Here is a 19,447-nt window from a genome sequence, read left to right as displayed (position 1 = left end):
GGGAAGCCAGTAAATGGCACTAAGAGGAATCGATGCCCTAGTAACCACAACCCCAGCCAGGCTAAGCTGGGCCATTTTGGCCACGGTGATGTTAACAACAATGTATTTGCAAAACCCTAATGACTCAAAGGTAGGCTGTATTCTTATTCTTATTACCATTGGTTGTTTGCTTGTTTATGATACACACATCCATACACACATACCTTCACGCACACACACTGGGTCTGGAGGGATGCAGAACACACTTCCAAACTAGAAGCCCTTGGCTGGAACAGGTCAGAAGGGGGACTTGAGGGCACGGCTCCTCCGTTCTGCCCTCCTTTCCTGGGTTCTCACATCATTGTTTTTAAGAGACTTGACTTTTGGAAAATGAATTCTCTCGCGCTCATTATTTCAGTCTCTGTTCTTAACTTGTTTTCCAGCAGGTAGCTGCAGAAGGGTAGCTAAAAATATCCCCAGAAAGTTAAAGAAGAAGACAAGCCTACCAGAGTGCCGTGAAATAACAAAACTCAATAAGATCAAACACGTTAGAGCATTTTTCCCATCTCTTACCACCCTCTGATTTTATACACAGTATTTGCCAATAAATGGCACAGAACATGGTTTTAAAAGATCTCAGGCAATTAATGTTTCTTCAGAACCTTACTATAAACATTAAAGATTATATGACAAAAGAGTGGTCTTTAGTTAGATAGAACTCCACAATTAAAGGGTATAAAACTAACTCTCTCTTCCAACGTTTGTTCCTTCAAAATGAATAAAGGCTTTAATGTCGTAAAATAATATCTGACCACTAACAAAAAATAAACAATGTAAAAATAAAAGTAAAGTTAGTGTTGATATTTTAGGGCACCCTTCCAAGACTCTCTCCATGGAAATGCATCCATGTTAGGATTATTCTGTGTTGCTTATTTACATACATAACTATATTATGGACCTATTTATGTATATGAATAGATGCTTCTGTAAAATGTGGATTATTAATATAGCATAAACATTTTTCTCTGCACATAAAAATTTCCACTTAACATTATTTCAATAAATATGTAGTATCTCAGTCATTGTATGTTATTTAAGCAGACCTATGTTCTTAGTAATTTTCCATATTTTAAGGAATCTGCTATGATCATCCTTAAATCACGTGGGCTCCCCTTGTCTGATTATCTTCTTCCAATAAATACCAAGATGTGGGATGGCCGAGTCCAGGGCTACACACATTGAAAATGATCTACGTGTTTTGAAACTGCCCTTCAGAAACACAGCACCATTCACATGTCCCCTTCAAAGGCAGGAGAGTGGGCATGTTCTCCTCAATCCGACTGTCCGATTCAGGGTTTTAAACATCTTTACCATGTATTAGGCCATTTCCTTTTCTGTAACTTATGTTTCTTTGGTTAATCATGTGTTTATTTTATATACTTGCACTTACTATTTTTGAATAGCTTGTTTGTAGCATTTATCAATCTTCCTTTCCTCACCAATCTGTGACAATGTGTCGTAAATTGGGGGCTGCCACTCTCTGCAAACTGTCTCACGGCTGCCTGTCTGCCGTGTGCCTTCAGCCTCAGTGATGATGCTTTGATCCATAAAAAAGCTTTAAATTGGATGCAGCCAAATTCACATTTTTTTTTGCAGTTGCTTCTAACAGGTGAGCCTCCCTTACCAAGTATTATAAAAATGTTCGCTCCTATGTCTAAGCCTCTCCCAGGTTTGTTTTCACACTGAACCTGGAATTTGAATCCAGCTCTTTCTTGGCTCTCGACACCTGCCCAGCCCCTCAACACCACTTAGTAAGTGGGTTGCGTGCTTTACCCCACGATTTGAAATCCGCTCCTCCCTCATCTTTTTCCCTATTTAAAAAAAAAAAAAAAAAAAGGTTCAAAGCCGCAGTTCCCAGCAGGCCATGCGCCTTCCTGCCACACAGGGGGCTCCGCGTTACGCTCACAACCCGGTTTTCTAATTCTCGACCGCAGGGCCCCACGCTGGAACGGAGCTCCCGGGCTCAGCCGTCCCCGACCAGACTCAGGGCAGAAGCTGTGGGGCTTGGCGAGGGCCCCACCGGCTCACAGGAGCTGCACAGACCACCCCACCACGAGACAGTGCAGGCACGGAGGCTCCCCCGCGGCCCATGTGACACGGGCCTGCCCTGAATGAGACGGTCTGCGGACCCCACCCTGCGCCGCCTCTGGCTGAGGAAGGTCGCTGGGGACGCCTGCCCGCGACATCGTGCAAGCTCAAATACGCTCTCCTCTGCCTCTGGGATCAGAGCTCCGGATCCTCCGTGAAAACCTGGGCCAGGGCTTGGGAGGATTCAAAGCTTTGTTTCTGAGAAACGTCCGTCCCGCTCGCAGGCCTGCAGGCCCCCAGGTATGGGAGGAGAACGGCTCTGTCCGGGAGCGCAGGGCCCCCGGCCTCCTACCTGTTCCCACCGAGAAGCCAGCTCCGCTACTTGCCCGCCTGGCGCTTCCAGTGCGCGGACGTGTCTGAGCAGCAACAACTCTCGGTGTTCGGCACATTCGCTTAGAGGAGGGGGGCTGAGTGCGCCTGGAAACTTAGCACCTGCCCCTAAACCCCTACGGCCCCCGGGGAGAGCGCCCACACCTGATGTGCCACGAAGAAGGTACCTGGCTTCTATATGACATTGGTCACCTGCGCTCCCGGGTCCTGGGCCTTAGCCCTGGGCTTCCTGAGTTACTATTTCATGCTCCACAGAGGCACCACCCCAAACATGCGTACAGAGCACCGTCACGTCTTCTGGAAAACTGGGCCTGGAGACGCTGCCTGTCCCGTGACCCGTCTCACTAAAGGGGCCCCGCCCAACGGCCCGGGTGGTAGCACGCGGAGCACCTCGGGCTGTTTCGGGGCGCACTCTGCTTGGACGTGTTTGTCTGCAGCCTGTCACTGCGAGCACTTTGAAGTCACTCTTCAAAGCAGAGACAGCGCGCGCACCAGCAAGGGAGGGTCCTGAACTGTTTCGTTCGCCACTATGTTCCCAGCACCTACGAGGCCTGGCCTGGAGTGTGCGGTCAGTAACTGTGCTGAACGAATAAGCAGAGAAGAAACGGCAAACGGAGCACACGCACGCCCTGACCAGTGTGGCTCAGTGGGCTGGGCGTCATCCGTGGACTGAAGGGTCGTGGGTTCGGTTCCCGGTCAGGGCACAGGCCTGGGTTGTGGGTCTGGTTCCCAGTCAGGGCGCATACAAGAGGCAGCCGATCGATGCTGCTCTCTCACATCGCTGTCTCTCCCCACCCCACCCCCTTCCTCCCCTCTCCCTAACATCAGTAAGCATACCCTCAGGTGAGGATAAAAAAATTGATTTTAAGGTGCTCATGCACACGCACACGCAATGGAGACTCCCGTGTGCTGTGCACTGGTCCTCATTTTATCAGCAGTGACCCAAAGGTAAAGCGGCTTTGGTTTCTGATCTCCACTCAGGCTCATGTCATTCACTGCACGTCACCACGAGCCTGACCCCCTCTGACCCAGCGGTGGCCTCCAGGGACCCAGACACCTGCCAGGGTCAGCAGCGCAGTCCCCAGGGCCTTACGGGGCAGTGGATGAGGGCCAGGGTGAGAGACGTGTGCAGACGTCCTGAGAACTGCAGGGCTGGTGGCCAGCTGGGGACATGGAGAGCAGGGGCTGGGGAGTGGGGACCGTTCATGTGGGAGAGACGGTGGCCAAGGGGGGCCCCCGGGGGAGTACAGGGTTAGCTGGCGGGGAGACGGGGCACGCGGGCAGGGCGTGAGGAGCGAGGAAGGGCTGGACGTGGCCGGGGCATCCGGTGAAGGACAGGAAGCGGGGAGAGGGGAAGGCGGAGGGGCCGGGAGGGGGCCTGGCGCACCCCGAGGAACCAGGATCCGAGTCCACAGGGGGGAGCTGCTCAGCGGGTGTGGGTGGGGAAGTGCCTGGTTAGATCCGCACCCTGGTGGGGGGTTTGGGGGGGGCATCCCAGTGGCTGGGTGGGACCTGGACTGCAGTGAGCCGAGGGCCGGGCGGTAGGGGCCGAGGGCCGGGCGGTAGGGGCCGCGAGGCCAGGGGAGAGCTGCTAGAGCCTGGAATAGCTCGTGGCTACAGACAGGAGCCACGCAGAGGAGAAACATTCTGCAGGGACTGTACTTTAACCCTGCCGTGCAGTTCCTGGTGTTTTCAGTCCACAGCTCATCATCACTAGTGCTCTCAGGGGACATCTAAGGGCCCCTGCTTTCGAACTTCCCTTTTACTGCCTAGTACGGTGACTTCATTCCCAATGTTCTTAGCGCAGGTTCTGGTGTCAACCGTAGGAAGTAAGAACTGCCAGGGTCATCAGGACAAGGCCCAGCCACTCCTCTGCGTGCCCGGTGAGAGCAGCGGATGGAAGAACGCCTCGCTGACCCTGCAAGCTCCCCTCTGGGGGACGCAGCTCCCGATGAAACCACACCGATCAAAGCCCTGCTCCATCCCACCAGATCAGTACAAAGGCTCTGAGGCCAACACAGACCCCGACACGTAGGTGCGGGTGAAAAACAAGTCGTCTTTAAAACACGTTTTAGAATGCGACCGAGAACACAGAAACAAAACTTCCAGAAAAGCACTCTCCCTACCCAGCAAGCCCCCAAAGGGATCCTCCTCCCGGTCACTGCTGCGCCTCCTGCAGAGGGACGCTAAGGCAGCGGGCCAGCCGCTCGGCCCGCGGTCCCGCCACTGTCTAACGTCGTTACCTTGTGGATGATGAGCTCGTGGGTGCCGTCGGGAAGGGTCCTGCCGTCCTCCTGCATCAGGGGGACAAAAGAGAAACCGAACAGCTTCTTCTCGCCTTTCTCCTTCGCTGTGAGGGGACAGAGAGAAAGGAAGGCCTGCTTGCTCACCTGAGCCCCTGCTTGCACAGCTCCGTTCCGAGAGCTGGTGTGTCAAGAAGCGCGATTACCGATCAGGAAATAAGACCCAGCCCCGCCGGCTGCTTTGACGGCGACGGAGCCCCGGCTACAGCAGACACCCTCCTGCCCCACGTCCCTGCCTCTGACTCAGCAAGTTACATCTCTCGCCTAATTTTCTTCAAGGGACTCATCATCTGAAATTATGTGTATCTTTTTATATCTGTGTAGTGCCTGTGTCTTCGCGCGCGCGCACACACACACACACACACACACACTTCTGGACCAAAGCTCCATCGAGGGCCGGGTTCTTACCTGTTACGTTGTTCTAAGCTTGGTGTCGCGAAGAGTGCCGAGAACATAGTAGGTCCTCAGCACACAGAGGTGAGCGAACCCACGAGCAGGTGCACATGAAGTGCTGTGTTCTGCTTACTACGCAAGGAGAGGGACCCCTAAGCTCTGCGTGGGAACTTCCTTCCCTAGAGCCCCAGGGTGCAGGCGGGCGGAGGGCCTGTGGAGGCCATGACCCCTTCTGGGGACCGGGAAGAAAGGGAAGACCCTGCTGGTCATGTCCCTACACTCTGAGATGTCCACCAAAGCTCATTCATGGAGTTCCCGGAGCCAACTCTAAAAAAACACGCTACACTCCCAGCAACAGACAAAGTCATCCTCCCCGAGCCCTGGGAATGACAGCGCCCAGGCAGAGTCACCGCACAGGGACTGGCCATGCCACCACTCCTCCCGGACTGCACAGGGGCCTGCCCCTCCTGGTCATGTCTGAGACACACTTCGGTGACCCAGGGGATACCAGAAGGGCCCTAGACTCGGGGTGGGGGATTGGGGCAAGGTGGGGGCTGGAGGAGCTGGTAATGAGTGCAAAAGAAAGGAGACAGAGACAGCAAGAAATGGCGACCTTATGGGGGGCAACAAGGACACAGACAAACGCTGTGACACCTCCCTGTCCTGGGTTTCTCGGATCTGTAAAACGGGGCCATTACCTCCCATCACCTCTCAGGACCGTTCGGACTGGCCTTACCTGATTCTCACCTGCGCCCTGGCTGAGGCTGCGCAGTGATGCAGATATATGCAAATCAGATATGCACCTGAGCCCATCAGAGGCCCTCCTAGCGACATCATGCACCCCGGGAAGTCCAGGTGGGGCCCCGGGGCTCAGAGCCGGAGGGGCTCTTGGAAGGGGAAGTGCGGCCGCCTGAGAGCACCGGAGCCGGCCCGGTTTTCCCGCCGTGTCTCCCCTGTCTGTCTAACGTTTCTAGACTAGGAAGGCCATGGACTGATTTCAATGAAAGTGGCCGATTTAAGGAGCGCGCTGTAGACCTCCATAGGCATTTTCCCCTCCGGGTTTGCATGGAAGTTACTGGTTCCCCACGAATAAGGGGGCGCGCTCGTCTCTCGGACTCCCCCGGCTCAGGGCCCCCCCCCCCGGAGGTGTCCGGTCCGTCACACACGTGCTGCGCGTCAGCCGGCCCCGCGCCGCGGCGCAGCGGGCAGACCACCCCGGCGGGACAGCGCCGCCCCCAGCGCACTCACTGGAACAGTGCCGGAACTCGAAGCGGAGGTGCGCGCCCCGGAACTTGTCCACGGGGATGGGCAGCTTCAGCAGCTCGGCCCAGCGCGGGCTGTTGTTGTGGTACAGCACGAAGGAGCGGTACTCGCTGGCCGGGGGCTCTCCGGAGCCGAAGGAGATGTAGTCCTGCAGAGACACGGGCCCTCTAGAGACAGCGCCACGGAGGGCGACTGTGACAGCAGACGAGCAGCTGCTGTGCTGGCTCCGCTGCTCCCCGAGTGGCACCCGCTCCACGGGGCGTGACCCCCTGCACGTGCTCCTGCGGCCGCTGCATCCCGAGGCTGGCAGCCCCAGGCCCCCAGCGTGGCCGGGATGAGATGGACGACGGCAAGCCCCCTACAAAGGTCACGTCCATGGCGAAGGTCTCGGCCTCCACAGCGAGACCCGCGCTGTGCCCGCCGGGGACACGCCATCGGCCCCGGGATCACGCAGAACACATCCCCCACAGGGGGGCCCGTGGCCATCCCTCCAACGACTCACACACCAACCCTCGCGCCTTATTTTGGTCCACGCGAAAACACCCAGGACTACAGGCGTGATGCTTTTGTTTCTCGACTTTGTTTTCACCAAGTGCCAAAAGGAAGCATTCATCCCCAAAAGGACCGCAGATGGGAGGGAAATCACGAGAGGGCATAGAAACACGGTATTCACAGAATAGCTGCTGGGAGAAAACTGTTGACGCAATTAACGACACAGACCTCAGAGGCCTTCTTGCTTTTCGGCTTTCCTTTCTGGAAGGCATTTTAACAATCTTACAACCACACAGGGGTAGAGAAGAAAAAGATGGAAAATACTGCAAATCAGAAACTAACCGGTCTCATTGCGGATGACCCCAAAGCGATGAGACGGGATGATCTTACCAAAGACGATCGTACCTTTAAGGTCTGGCCACTGCTCTCCACAATGAACATCGTCACCTCCACATTTCTGGCCACACTCTTGCCTCCTTTCTCAAACTCTCCCCTTTCTATGGTGATGTATAAATCGTTCCTCATTTCACCTAGTGGGAGAGGAAAATTAAAACCATTTTATAATACTCAGACGTGTCATAAAGTACTCTATGAAGGAAAACTGCAGTTCATAAAATACAGTGTGGTAGGACGCACATAGAAGTGAAATGTAGTCTACTTATACTTTTATAAAAAGGGTCTCCACCCTCACTGCTAACAGCCAAGGAAAGTAAAGGCCCGCCTCCGCTCCACTGAACTACCAGTACTGAGCATGTACATTCAGGAGGCGAGGACTGGGTGGCCTGGAAGGGCACCGTCACATTTCACCGTTTCTCAGTATTTCGTTTATGAGGTGTGATGAGAAAATGACAGCCTGGCGGGGGGGTGGGGGAGCCTCAGAGGGACCAGTCCTCACTCTTGATAGTGGCAGCACTTAGAAGGGACATGTAAATGGAACGAAATGACAGGCTGCAAAGGGTACAGTTACATGTGTGTCTTTGCCCAAACTCCCGGACAGAATGACCTCACTGCCAGGCGAATCCGACCGGGCTTTACGAGCACAGATGCAGAATAATTCAGTCGCGCAGACATGCGCGCTGCGTCCTTGTTGCCATCAGGGCCACAAAACTGATGGAAGAGACCCTGCGTTCAGACAGCCGTGTTCTGCATGCACGCACTCCACCTATTTCCTCTCACTGGTCATCTGTGAGGCTGGACCACTTCTTTTTCCCATCGCCCCTTGCTATGACCGCAAGAAAAAGGAGCAAGTCCAAGCCAAGCAGCAAACGTAGACAAGCATGCGCCCTCTGCTTTCCCCGGGGACGGAGGGGAGCGAGGAGTGAGTGCACAGGGGAGCGAGGAGTGAGCACAGCACCCCGGGGAGTTCTGGGGGGCAAAGGCTGGGGAGGTGGGAAGGGCTCGGTTTCCTTCTCCTTAACATAGCTTTCAAAAGCCAGTCTCTTTTTTTTCTAATAAGCAAGCAAATTATTAGAAGAAGCACTAACCACACAAATATGCACCCAGCTGGGAGATTTACAGGACGTCCTGACCCAAGGGTGTACACGGAAACCCTGCGCTTCCTGATCCACGGGGGAATTCCAGCGGGCCTGGTCACCTCCCCCCGCCGCAGCCAGCTTTGTACAATGTCGGCATTCACGAATGGCCCAGGCCAACGGGGAACAGATGAGCCACAAAACAGAGAACCTGAGTAAGTCCTCAACAGGATGAAAGTCTTATTATTTTTCAATAAATGTATTGGGGCAATGGTGGTTAGTAACATGATATAAGTTTCATGTGTACAGCGTGACACTATGACATCTGTACCCTGTCCTGTGTGCTCACCACCCCAGAGTCCAGTCTCCTCCCACCGCCATTTGTCCCCCCTCTACCCTCGTCCACCTCCCTGACCCCTTCCCTCTGGTCATCACCACCTGTTGTCTGTGCCTATGAGTTGGTCTGTCTGTTGCTTTCTGCTTTATATCCTACATATAAGTGAAGTCATACATACGGTTCTTGTCCTTTCCCGACTGACTTATTTCAGTTAGTGTGATACTCTTAAGATCCACCCCTGCCATTGCAAATGGCAACATTTCCTCAAAAAGGATGAAATAAATCTTAAGCACCCTTTACAAGGCGCATATAAAAAAAGACATTCGTGGAAACTATGGATACAGTGATCTCTGTCTTATAGATTTCTAGCACTCTCATAAAACTCATACAAATCAACTTGGGAAGGCAGTGAACTTGGAATGGCAGAAGAAAAGCAACATATTTCAACACACTTAAAATGATATTTGAAATGCTTTGAAAGGTTTTCCTTTGTAACCATGCCATTTTTTACAAGTTTTGTAAATTTCACAAGTTTGCTAGGTTTTTACACCCGTTTATTGTATCACCGCATATATTTATCACTACACACACACACACCCTTAATGGTATTTATTTTCACAACTTTCACTATAAAACGAAGAGCAGACCCACAAACTTTGTCCTCTGAACCCATCAGTTTCAACTCAGAACAGGCCTGGTACAGCAGCGGCCTGGACGTGCGCTATTTCAGCAGCAGGTCGTGGAGGAAACTCTTGACCATAGCTTTCCCAGGAAGAGATCTGGCAGGGAAATCACACTCAGACCAAGGTCCTGTGGAGCCAACGCTGTTCGCTAAGAATAGCAACATCCCTCTGCGACCGACAGAACGCGCTGCTTACAGATCGGGGAACAGACGAGGAGGAATGCGGGGGGGGGGGGGGCACGGAGCGCTGAACCTCGGGATAGTGAGTGGTAAGCTCACCCGCACCCACAAAAGGAGGAGTGACTGGGAGGGGGCTTCCACGTTCATCTGCCGTGAGGACACAGCGACTCCGACCTGAGCAGAGGCAGGAGGGCGGAAGAGGTGTGCCAGGCAACCTGTGTCCCCACCTGTGGGCAGGGCCTAAGCAGGGAAACGGAGGGAACCCAACAGAGGGACAAGGTCAGACAAGGGTGTTCGCAGTTGGCCTGGGAGAACAAGTGTCCTGGGCGCAGGCGGGAAGATGCAGCAGGGAGAGAAGAGGAGGCAGCGGGAACACGGTGAGAACGTGCGGGACAGGACCACAAGCTCCGAGTCAGAACGGACCTTCGGGGCGGGGGGCAGGGGGCGGGCACAGCCTGGCTGCCCAGGACACTCCCAACAGCAGCAGCTTTGCTCCAGAACGCCCGGAGGACGGAACCTTCGTCCTCCCTGACATTCAGCCCCAGCCCGGGCCCTGCTTTGCACGGCAGCTATTCAGGCGTTTAGAGCTGGCTGCCCTGTGCAGCCACCACCGCCAGGTGTGGCCGCTGAGCACCGGGAGGGGACCAGGCTGAGACAGAGGGGCCGTGACTGCACAGCCGAGCAGCCTTCAGAGACGCGGGTAGAAACAGAGCAAAGCGACTCCGCAAGACCATTTCCTAGGAGTTCCCTGTTGAAATGGTATTTTGGAGGTGTTGAGCTGAACAAGCTAAATTGTTACATTCATTTCTCCTCTTTCTCCCTACTTTTTAAATGTGGCCACTACAAACTGTAAATTAAGTTTGTGGCTGGCATCACATTCTTGCTGCAGAGCACTAATCACAAGATGTTTGCGGCTCCCTCTCTCACGGCCCCGACGCCAGACTGGAGTTCCCTGCAGTTATTTGGTTCATGGGTGGCGTCACAGAAAGGGACTTTTCTTCTTTGGAAACTGGAGCCCCTAAGAGATGAGGTGCTGGAGGACCGCCCTTGGCAACAGGGGGAGCTGACAGGGCTTCCTGGTAGCGGGAAAGCCCACATGCAGATCCCGTCCTGTACCAGAAGAGACCAAGGTGACAGCTTGTTTCCTTGTTTGTCCCATTCTGTGATGCTCAAGAAGAGTTTTGTGTACGTCGCCCTCAGTGTGGGGAGCACACGTATTTCATTCTGCAGAGAGGCAGTGAGTGCCGACGACCTCCGTCCTGCTGATACAAGCACATGCCTCCCCTGCCCCGACCCCACACAGAATACAAACGCTGAAGGTCAAGTCCAGCAAACAAAAAGAATAAAACCATCAAGTTAGCCAACGCCAGTGCAACACTGGGGTCAGAAATGCTGCTGACATACATTTTCTCATGGAACAAGGCAGCACCGGTTTGCATGAGAGCCACCAGCGAGAACTGAAAAAACCCAAGTATGAAAATAACACAGGAAAACAAAGCCCTGGGACACACGCTGGCCAATAGAAGAGATTTCATTCGGTTTTCAAGGTGCTTTCAGCTGTTTAAGTGAAGGTATACCTCTCTCCCTCCTCCATCTAACTCTGGAAAATTAAGAAGCCAAAGAAGAAAAAGAAGGCATTGCTTTAAAAACAAAATCCCTCACTCTCCCGGCACTGCAGACTTGCGTCTGGGAGGACAGACACCCTGGACGGCGGGGCCCTTGCCGTTAAAACTCGGTGCGGCTTTACTCCACGGAAAGACCGTGTCCATCACGAAAGCCGGCCCACGGCGGCCCGCGCAAGCCCATCCCAGACTCTCGTTCGGCCGCGGGCGTGTCGGGTTGCTGCTGCGGACTTTCCCGTTGCTAACGATGCCGCCCAGAGACCTGGCTGGGGAACCTTCCAGCAGCTGCCTGCATTCTGTGCGCAAGTGTGTTTTTTATATTAGAGCTGCCCGTCCATTTGCGTCCCTGTGGGATGACATATTTTCCTTTTCTGTTAAAGAGGAATTACTGGTTATTTATAGCACCTGAAGGCCAGAGCAGAGGAATAACTGGCCATCAAGTTAACAGCTCTGTAAACAGTGGGGTTCAGCAACAGTGCAGGGGACGGTCCCTCCGCCGGGTCAGTGCAGGAACCTGTCCAGGCTGTCCCCCTAGCCGCCCGGGCGTGAGCAACTCCATCAGGAGGCCACACACGCCATCGGAAGGTCGCAGAAGGCCACAGGGGACCACGCCGGGCAGTGTCTGCATCAGGCCAGGTCTTCACCCACAGCGTCTCCCAGCTGGGCCAGGCCTCGTCCGAGGCAGCTGCCCCACGTGCCTCTGCGCCTGGGGTTCTTGCAGCAACAGAGAGGCTCTCCTCCCTACAAGTACTGCCAGCAAGTGCAGGCATCTTCACTGGTCTTCCCGCCTTTTTCTGGGCGGGGAGGGTGGAACGTGGCGCCCTGAGAAAATGCTACGACCTCGCATTTGCTTTAAGAGCGTGAATCTCCTCCCTGCCCCCGTTCCATCAAAGAAGTGAGCGTGGCTGGTATACAGTATCGTATTGGTTGTATTAGTTTCAGGGACCCAATGTGGCGGTTCCGCATGTTCACACCCTCCCAGTGCGATGAGAGTGGGGATCTCCTTAACCACTACCTTCTCCTCACAGAGAAACACACGCACACGTAACCCTGGTGACAAACTCCTCCAAAAAAGGGTGACTATTGTTCAACAACTGTCCTTATCAAGACCCGGAAGGATTTCCTCTCAGCAACTTGACTGACGTTTTCCACCAGAGGGTAACGTTTCTCTGGACAATAACTTAGTCCCTGGTCATGGTCATCGTGACAGGCAGCCTGGCCCCCAGAAGTTACCTAACTTCATATAATCAAAATGTGCAGCTATTTTTTAAAAACCTGTTGCTTATTATCACATACAGCAGGTCCTTGAGTAACGCCATTTTGTTATAATGTTGAGGTGATGCTGTAGGAACAGAACTCTTGTTTCCATCCATTACCCGTGGTTCAGATGGGTTTCGTTCCACGTCACTTCACTCCCAGTCACAGAGGCAGAGACGACATGGGGGGGGGGGGGCGCTTACCGTGCCTTGTGTCATGCTTCAGCACGGCCCTTTGGAACGCCTCAAACTTTGACACATTTCTCAGGTGTTCAAAACAGACAAAATGCCTGTATTTCGTCCTGCGGTCTGTCCCAAGCCACTTACCGGGCATGATGATGTTGGAGAAGCCCAGCTTCCGGGTTATGGACACCCCGTGGGCGAACACGGAGGGGTGCTCCCTCCTGATCTGCTCCACGTCTCCACGCAGCAGCTGCAGGGACACCGCCAGGCCTGAAAGACACGGGGGCGCAGTGAGACGCAGGGCGGGCCGGCAGGGACGGGGCCCGCGGGCCTCCCAGGGGGCCAGCACACCGTCTCTCCGCTGGGGGCCACTGCTGAGACCAAACCAACGGCCTGTGCAGGCCTAGCTCCTAGGTAAGACTCCTCCTGCTTGACTCCCTGAGTCCCCCCATTTCTAGGGGTTCACGCCAACGGGGACACCCTGGGCAGGGGTCTAGGAGGAGGAAGGCTGGCTCCCAGCCCGACGGTCCCTTCTCCGGCGCCCGGAGGAGACCCTGATGCCACGGAGGGTGCAGGCCGCCCTCCCTGCTGCCCGCAGACGCAGGCGGCCAGGGTGACGCGATGGCGTGGGAGTGAGAACAGGAGCCCCACACACCTGCACGGGCCCGCACTAGGCTCCCCGCCTTGCCCTCCTTCGACCAAGCAAACGGGCCAATATCAGAAGCAGGGCTTCCCGGTGTGTGCGTGTGCTCTTCTATGGAGTCGCTGAAACAGCGAGAAAACTGGTTGTAAAAGCAGGAGGCTCAGACAGAGGGTGGGGGCTCCTCGGGGCCCCGGCCGGACCTAGAGGAGGCTCGCCGCCCCCCAAGGGGCAGGGACTAAGAGAAGGAGGGCAGGCCACGACCACCTCATCGCGTCCGCACACTGGCACATCGCTGGCGTCCGAGCGACGTGACAACGAGGCAAAGCCTGGCAGGGACTCAGGCGCCAGCAGGAGGTCTGCTGTCCATTTCCACGCAACGACCCTGACCCCCCTGGCGACCCCATGCGGGCGTGACTGGCGGCAACAGACCGGACGCTCTGTCCTCTGACAGCCACGCGGACGGAATGAGGGGACAAGAAGGGGTCCAGAGGACCTGACAGCGGCGGTTCTCCCTGACTCACGCTCTCCCCTACCTCCTCCCGTCCCTGGTGTCCCTATTCTCCTCCCACCTCTGTCCCTTGGCCTTCAAAATGCTCACCCGCACTGTCACATCGTCACCAGCGTCATCAGGAGCTGACAATGTGTGTATCAGTCGTGGTGTAAATAACAGAACTCACCACACAGCACACAGGTGACGTTTCGTACAAGCGTACACCTAAAGCCTACCTCATTTTTAACCAATGTCACCCCCATAAATCCAATACAAAATTTCCAAAAAGGAAGTAAGCCACATATATACATAGACTATCAAGCAGAATGGGTCAGTGTATAATAGGAATATTAAAATAAGGAGAAAGTATTATTAAGGAAATTCGAAAGTTCAGGGAAGATTTTTTTTTTCTTTTAAATAAGGATACCAACAACCAATAAGCTGAAGATTTAGGTGAAATTTTTAATTTCACAAAAATAGATCAATCATGTTTTATAATCCCCTTTTTTTCTGGCCCTTAATATAAGTACCCAAAATAAAATTGTTAAGGGAGGAATGTTCCCCTTTATCAAAAAAAAAAAGTCATTAAACTGAAGGTTTTTTTTTTTTTTTTAACCAACCTAGAATGTTTCAGACCCAGCTGTAATGATCTGATATCTAATTTAAGTAAAGGCCTAGTCATTAATTAATCTAGAATATGTCATAAACAACATGTGTTTCATGACCAAGCTCAGCTACAGAGGCAGTACAGGGGAAAAAAAGCCTTGGATCTGTTACAAAAAAGGGGATCTTTTATTTGGTAGCTCTAATTTCATAGGAATTGAAGCTAACTCACTCTACAAGAGGCATCCTTTGAAATTCACGAAATTCTGCACTTTTACATAAAAAATGGCAAGCACAGCATGATTTCTAAGTAGCTGGCAAAACTAATTTCAGACTAGCTCAGCCATTTCACCACCGGTGAAACTGGGAAGAGCTACAGAAATGCCAAGGGGGAAACAGTGATAAACACATGGAATCCCTGGGACAAGGGGAGTGCAGTTTGAAGCTTTCCATACAGCTGCATGTCCCTGTCTCCATGTGACCACAGTTTCCATGTCTGTGAAGTCAAGATACGCCCCAGACCAGCGCCCCACAATCCTGCGGGCGACACCTGGCAGGAGCTCAGAGCGCCAGCTGCTGTGACAACCACACCGCCTCCTCTCTCGTTAGGTCTCGCCATTGTTCTGTGCTTCCCGGCCACAGGATCAATGAACTGGCTCCCGGGAAAGAGTGCGCAGTGCTCCCTCACTAACATTCACAGGCACGACATTCCCTTTCGCAGGCGCGGCTGCCACGCAATGAAGCCAGCTACTCCCAGTCCCCTGGGTACTGGCCTGATGAGGTTCCATGAGGCTCTGGAGGCAAGTCTGTCTCTCCAGAGCTGCACTCTAATCCGGGAGATCTGACAAAGATGTCACTGATAAATACAAGTCGGCCGTGCGCACAGGCAGACACAGGAAGGTGACGGAATTCCGGATGGGGCAGGGAGGCCGGTTTCGTGCCCAGAGAGCCAGAGAGCCGTGAGCCAGAGCCGCGAGCAAGTGGCAGAGTCTGATAACCCCTGGGAGGCCAGGAGACGGAATCTGGTGACGGAGAGTTTGTGTCTGTCGGTTGTGATGGTTTTTCCTTGTTTTTCTTCTTCGTTGCTATGCTCCACATAAATGGGGTTTTCTTAGTTCCCCTCTTTCTCTCTGCCCTTCTGGAGGTTATATATTGTACTTGTTTTTATATGTTTAACTAGTTCTTTCAGTGAATGAGAGTGTGAAATTCACTCCGTTTTTTATCTGAAAATGTCTTTATTTCCATGGCATTTTAAAGGAACGGTTGAGGAAATATGGAATTCAAAGCTGGCCATCACCCCAGCAATTTTAAGATATTATTCCTTAAACATTCTGACCTCTGGAACTGCTGCCGAGACTAGGATTCCTTTTGGGGTGATCAGTGTTTTCTCTCTGGTTTCTACTTCTGTCTGACGTGTTCTAGCCTTTCCCACAATTTACACAGATACCTTGAACTTTAGTTAGCCTGCTCATGACATTTGCCTTTTTAATCCGAGGACTCTTATCCTCTGTAACAGTTACACAGATTCTCATTTTTATTCAAATGTTGCAGTTTCCTCATATATCTGGAATTCCTGCTAGATGCCTGGGATCTTTATCATTCAATCCCTTCTCTTTTAAATGTGTATACAGAGTTTTCCATTGCACTTTCCTTGTGCTACATTCTAACAGTTCAAACTATAATTTTATTTACTGACTCTGGTTTCGGCTGCGCTCACGCAGTATTTAAGCATCTGCTGATCTTTTCTCCAATGACTGCCTTAAAAGGATCTTTAAAGTTTCTTTTGGTTCTTCCTAACATTAGAATCTCAGCACCATGAGATTTCTACCTGCTTGTTAAATGCTGAATAATGCCAGGTAGATGCTCAATTAATCGTTCTGATGCACGAATCTGAACACTCTGCATCTTTCCATGATGCTGTGTTTTTCACCACGAATCAGTCTTACTGCCTCTTGCTTAGTCATTTCATGGACGTTTATTACCTACAATCCTAGGAGGCCGCGACTGCTGGGGGTTGAACCTGCTTATTCTTTCTCATTGCTGATTATTTAATAGTCAATTATTACAGTAGCATTTTCCTGTGACGCATCTCCGGAGGTGCCCGTCTGTCCCACGCACCACGGGCGGCAGTGACAATGCCTAGTGATGATACAGCAATGCTTTTGAACTTGGTGACTAGGTTTTCCCATTGGTCTGAATTACTATACTTCCCAACTAATGGCCAGAAAAGACCACCTGGAACTTTTACGTCTGATGGGAGGACCACGCACGGCCATCGTCTTTTTAAGACAGAGACGAGACAGATGGGCTCACTCCTCACAGCTGACTCCCACGGCATTTGATGAGAACTCGGGTGATATCCTCGCTGGGGCTCCCACATGTGTGGTGAGAAGATTTTCTCTTGCTGCTTTCAAGATTTTGCCGGTTTTTCAGCATTTTTACTATGATGCATCTGGGTGTGAGTCTCTTTCTGTTGATCATGGAGCTTTCTGGATTTGTAGATCAATGTCTGTCATCAAACTTGGCAGGTTTTCGGTTAGTGTTTCTTCGTGTATATTTCCTGCTCCTCCCTCTCTCTCTCTCCCCTCTCGTCTGGTGCTCCCATGTTGTACATGTTGGTGCACTTGAGAGTATCTCACATTTTCCCAAGAGTCTGTTGTTCATTTTTCTTTACTTTTTTTTCTAAAATAAATCCCCTATTTCCCCCCCAGATGCCCATTGTTTTCAAGAGTTTCTACAGGCTTCAGTTTCCACATATTCTGTTTCAAATAAAATCAGCTCCATTCATGAAAGCATCTGAGACTTTTCTTCTTACGGTGATGGCCTCTGTCCTGGGCCAAGTCTCTGGTCCACCGCTCCAGAGCTGGAGATGGGTAGAGTGGCCCGTTTATTAGGGGGACCCCGCTCTGTGTTATGAGCAAGGTGCTGGGGGGAAAAAACTACTGGTCCTCTCGGCTGGCCTCTCCTCATGGGGAATCTCCATCAAATGAGTGAGCTGGGATGATCAATGCCCCAATATCCTTGGCCTGCTGCAGCCAGGGTGCAGTCTGCCCTATGTGTGGGGTCAGGTGGGGGAAGGAAGCCCTTAACCTCTGAGCTACTTCTGCCAAGAATTCAGCAACTCCGAGCTCAGGGAGATGAGAGACGCTGGCAGCCTTTACCTGCTGGTCAGAGGCAGCACCCGGCGAGCGAGAGCCGAGAGGACAAGGGGCTCCATCTTCTTGGCTACGACCACCTGGAGAAGTCCCGTCGTGCTGAGCGGGGCAGGTGGGAGAGAGAAAGTGGGCTGTATGCTCTTGGGGAAATGTTCAGACTTCAACGCTTTTTAAAACACGATCTTTACCAGTTACGGCTGTTCCCATCTGGAGTGGGTCCCTGCAGCTGCTCAGTCTGCCATCCCACGGTGACCCCTAAAGCAATATTTCCTAGCAGTGCTTGCACACTTTGTCTATTTTGGGGAGGTGGGCATTAACAATCGCTGGGACTTCTGAACTTGAACGGCAGAATTATGAACATCACAGAATGTCAGCAAGAGTCCCTCAAAATTGCGTTATTAAATTCTTTTAAAAATTATCAGTAACAGCTGTTCATTTCTGAAATATTTAGGACCTCATCATTATCAGAGCAAAATTTTTTCCTTCTATTCCCTTCTACATGCTTGATTTACAAAGTCTATCCCCAGAGTTTGGCTTCAAGTACTATTTTATGTTTTATGAACATCGTATGTAGTGTCTACAGGGCAAGATCACGGACTTGTAACATGGGTACACGAGCGCATATATGCTACGTGGGTCCAACTCAAAGCCAGCGAGACTGCCAGGGCTACGTCCTGGCCGCACGAAGCAGTGAGACCTGCGGAGGCAGGCGCGGCGTTTCCACAGGGGGGTCAGGGGCAGGGTCTCCGGAGCAGAGGGGAGGGAGGGAGCCACACGTCTAGCAGGAGCGGTGCTGAGCGAGGCAACCATATTGGAAACGAGTCAGAGGAGCAAACGCCAGAGGCGTCAGGAGGCCGCCTGAGTGTAGGCATGAGCCAGGGCAGACGAAGAACTAAAATGGCTCCGCCGCACATACTGAACAAGTGCGTTCATTCCAGGACGGAGTGAGCAGAGGACAGAGGAATCACGCCTGATGTCATTCTTAAGGACTACACCAAATGAGTAACAGTAAGTGTCTGAACATACTGAACATACATATATGCACACACAAAACTACTTTTAAAACCCTGTATATGAGAAGTACGGACATGTGTGTATATACGTACACACACAGACAGAAAAGGGTAAAACAAATATAACAAAATGTTCACCTTTGCACTGCTCTAGCGACATTTCTGCAAGTACGATTAACTGAAAATGAAAAAGCTTCTAAAAGGCATGGTTTAGTAATCAGAAAATTCCAAAGGAGCAACAATAAACGAACCACGTGCTAGATTTCTAGCCAGCAGGTGGCGCCCCGAAGCCCCACTTTCAATGTCGGACGCGGAGCTTCGAGGGCCCGCTCCAGCCCCCGGAGCAGGTGCGGCCTTAGGGCGACGCCCGCTCAGTCCCACGGAGCTCCGGGACCCCGTGGCTGCGCGACGGCAGGGCGCTCCCAAAGGCTCCTTTCCCCTCGGCCAAACGAAACCCGCTCCCGCCTCCCGCTCCGAGTTCCGCGGCTCTCGTGGGCGCGGCGGCTCGGACCGGGCGTCCCCGTGACCGTGACCTTCCGCGGGGCTGGGGCGGGAAGGCCGCCGGGCACACGCCGCCCCTGGGCAGGGAGGGGACGGCCGCGGAGGGGCCTCGGCAGCAGCTACGGCCCCGTCTCGCTCCCTGGGTCACACATACCAAAATAAGACGGAGGAAGGTGGAAGTTTCTCTTCGGGCGCAAGGAGCCGGGGCCAACGATGTTCACACAGGTTATTTCAAGGCCCAGGACCGAATGCGTCTCCGCAAACCGAACCGGCTCGGGCTCACTGCGCATTCCTAGGCTTCCCTGCGCGCGGCTCTCAGAGGCGACATCTGCAGTAACCGCTGGCTCAGGAGACCTGACCCACGACAGCTTTAATATATGTTTTCAGACGTTGACATTCTTA

General features: G+C 52.9%; 1 protein-coding gene across 1 annotated transcript in view; it reads right to left on the bottom strand.

The window, feature by feature from the left end:
* The window catches only part of DOCK4 (dedicator of cytokinesis 4), a 275,819-nt gene that overhangs the window by 91,335 nt on the left and 165,037 nt on the right, over window positions 1-19,447 (bottom strand). Inside the window, exons 13-16 of the mRNA XM_090287015.1 lie at window positions 12,785-12,910; window positions 7,314-7,438; window positions 6,402-6,564; window positions 4,701-4,807 (exon numbers count right to left, since the gene is read on the bottom strand). Of these exons, the coding sequence (XP_090143141.1) occupies window positions 4,701-4,807; window positions 6,402-6,564; window positions 7,314-7,438; window positions 12,785-12,910 (521 nt within the window). The remainder of the gene's footprint in view (window positions 1-4,700; window positions 4,808-6,401; window positions 6,565-7,313; window positions 7,439-12,784; window positions 12,911-19,447) is intronic.

This window comes from Furipterus horrens, unplaced genomic scaffold (genome assembly GCF_987537825.1).
Source record: "Furipterus horrens unplaced genomic scaffold, mFurHor1.1.pri manual_scaffold_9, whole genome shotgun sequence".
In the NCBI taxonomy this organism is placed as follows: domain Eukaryota; kingdom Metazoa; phylum Chordata; class Mammalia; order Chiroptera; family Furipteridae; genus Furipterus; species Furipterus horrens.
This window is presented reverse-complemented; position numbering and strand designations above follow the sequence as displayed.